The sequence below is a fragment of the Cephus cinctus genome, unplaced genomic scaffold (genome assembly GCF_000341935.2).
Source record: "Cephus cinctus unplaced genomic scaffold, Ccin1 Ccin1_scaffold3376, whole genome shotgun sequence".
Taxonomy (NCBI): Eukaryota; Metazoa; Arthropoda; class Insecta; order Hymenoptera; family Cephidae; genus Cephus; species Cephus cinctus.
In genome coordinates this window covers 1-2651 of record NW_014334569.1, presented here as the reverse complement: position 1 = coordinate 2651, position 2651 = coordinate 1, and the positions used below count along the sequence as shown (strand labels likewise).

Genomic DNA, 2651 nt, shown 5'->3' with positions numbered 1-2651 from the left:
TGACAGCAAGTTGACAAATTTAATATAAGGTACAGTTTTTGATTGACTATTCGAACTACGTATCGCTTTCACTCAGAAACGTCAATTTAGAAATTTTGTTTATTCTTTTAACCGATTTGAGTTTATTAATTTCCACACTAGTCAGCTGATGAAGTTGTCGATTCGACCTATTGATACACAATTTTTGTGTTAGCGCTAAAGAGCGATCATGTTTATATAGAACTGACAATTGCAAAAGAGACAGAAGTAGCAATCTCTGCAACTAAATAATTAATCCTTACTTTGTACTGAGGCGTCAGCTATGTCGCTTCCCTCCATAAAAACAATATTTTTGCAATCCATTATTTTAGTTTTTAATTAGAACAATCAAAAAGGCACGAGCTTTCTCTAATTTTTCAACGTTTTCACCTATCGAAAAATGCGTTGGATAATTAACCCAATTCTGTGGTTTAAAGATGCCAAAAAGAGTTTTACGGAGTAATGATCACTTTGTAGGATTACTCCTAAAGCAACGATCTAGAGAAACACATGATGGAACAAAAGATGAACATAAATCTTAAAGTATTTATTGGTAACAGGAAAAACATTATCATAAATTCGAACGTTGAGGATGACTTAACTTAAAAAAATCTATAAATGGACATATTTCGTGTGATACGTGATGTGATCCTCGAAAAAATTATTTTTGGTCCTGAAAAGGACCGATTCTTTGTTTTAGGTGACGATTATAATGATGAAAATATGCTTAAGCACGTTCTCCACGAATACGACGAGCCAGTTGAATATCCTTGGGCATGATAGTCACACGTTTAGCGTGAATAGCGCACAAGTTGGTATCCTCGAAAAGACCAACGAGGTAGGCCTCGCTGGCTTCCTGAAGCGCCATGACTGCCGAACTCTGGAAACGCAGGTCAGTTTTGAAATCTTGAGCAATCTCACGGACGAGTCTTTGGAAGGGAAGCTTGCGTATAAGCAGCTCGGTACTCTTCTGGTAACGACGAATCTCTCGAAGAGCGACAGTGCCAGGCCTGTAACGATGAGGCTTCTTCACTCCTCCTGTTGCAGGAGCACTCTTGCGAGCAGCCTTTGTCGCCAATTGCTTACGCGGAGCTTTCCCTCCGGTAGACTTACGAGCAGTTTGCTTGGTACGAGCCATCTTTATGACTAACTTGAAACTACAACGTTGACAAGGCGAAGTCCAAACGTGTAATGAGCAGCGCCCCTGCGGGGCATTCTTTAAAGCCTGCATGGGGAATTAACTGATCCCTGATTGGCTCGATAACCACTGGTGGGGATAGGACTTTTTATTTTACAAGATATTAAATGTATCAGAAATAAAGCAAATAAAATGATAGGACTATTATATCGGTTTATTTGATGGAAAAGCTAAATCAGCACAAAAAATAAGTTATTAATATATAAATGATTATAAACAATTATTGTTACATGCAACACCGATAAAGAACAAAACATTCAAAAATACTATTCTTGAATTAGAGATAGTTTAGACTAAATTTCTACAAGTAACAGAAAATATGCTATATAAAATAAAATATATACCGAGAGTTTAAAAATAAACCTGAAATGATGAATTTGGATGGCATTACATAAATTTGAATTTTTCATTTAAAGTATAATAAAACAAACGCAGAACAGTAACTTATGTAATTTATCCACAAACATTATAAACAAAATTGAATCTGAACATATTAATGGAAAAGTAGGTATTGGAAACTGAGTATTAAAATGAGTGTATTACAATGTAACAGTATAGAAAATTCTAAAGCAGTGTGTTCAGAATAATTTTGATGTATTGATTTTATTATTTTGGTGTGGAGATACTTGTCATCGTATATCCATTACCTTTATCACGATAAGGTATTTCAGCGAAGAGGAAGAATACCGTTTTCGTATGGCGATAATCTTGTAAATTTCCATTTCAGTACAGTCATAGATAATATTACCTGATTCATAACTTATTGCCGACATTCAATAAAACATGTACTTAGCTAAAGGGATATTATTACTTAGAGATTAGAAAAGGTTTATATAAATCTTCTATGTAAATAGTTTGTTCACGTCAGAATAAATTGGGGCCCTGAAAAGGGCCATTTTTGTAAGCCAAGTAAGATATAAATTTAGTCTTAACCACCGAATCCGTAGAGAGTACGTCCTTGACGTTTCAAAGCATATACCACATCCATGGCAGTCACAGTCTTCCTTTTGGCGTGCTCGGTGTAAGTAACTGCATCACGAATAACATTCTCAAGAAATACCTTCAGTACACCACGAGTTTCTTCGTAAATTAAACCGGATATACGTTTAACACCACCACGGCGTGCCAGGCGGCGGATAGCAGGTTTTGTGATTCCCTGGATATTATCACGGAGAACCTTTCTATGACGCTTGGCTCCTCCCTTTCCCAATCCCTTTCCACCCTTACCACGGCCAGTCATTTTAACAGTTTAAAGCCAAATCACTCAACAGACTGACGAACCTATTTTGATTACGTCGCTTATCCACCTTATATACTGTACGATGCTGTATCCCCACCACTGGTGATCGAGCCAATCAGGGATCAGTTAATTCCTCATGCAGGCTATAAAGAATGCCCCGCAGGGGCGCTGCTCATTACACGTTTGGACTTCGCC

The 2651-nt window shown here is 37.1% G+C and overlaps 2 protein-coding genes across 2 annotated transcripts; both read right to left on the bottom strand.

Annotated features, from left to right (window-relative positions):
• Positions 1-550: 550 nt before the first annotated feature.
• On the bottom strand, positions 551-1947 carry LOC107274580 (histone H3). Its single transcript, XM_015753844.2, has one exon. The coding sequence runs from the start codon at positions 1247-1249 to the stop codon at positions 746-748; it is 504 nt and encodes a 167-aa protein (XP_015609330.1). The 5' UTR covers positions 1250-1947; the 3' UTR covers positions 551-745.
• A 140-nt stretch (positions 1948-2087) lies between these two features.
• Positions 2088-2608, bottom strand: LOC107274581 (histone H4). The gene has a single exon (XM_015753846.2). It carries the CDS (start codon positions 2454-2456, stop codon positions 2145-2147), a length of 312 nt encoding a protein of 103 aa, XP_015609332.1. The 5' UTR covers positions 2457-2608; the 3' UTR covers positions 2088-2144.
• Between the last annotated feature and the right edge of the window lie 43 nt (positions 2609-2651).

What these genes read in the sequence shown, in the direction of transcription:
- LOC107274580 (XM_015753844.2), bottom strand. Translation starts at nt 1,249, where the DNA reads ATGCAGGCTTTAAAGAATGCCCCGCAGGGGCGCTGCTCATTACACGTT.
- LOC107274581 (XM_015753846.2), bottom strand. Translation starts at nt 2,456, where the DNA reads ATGACTGGCCGTGGTAAGGGTGGAAAGGGATTGGGAAAGGGAGGAGCC.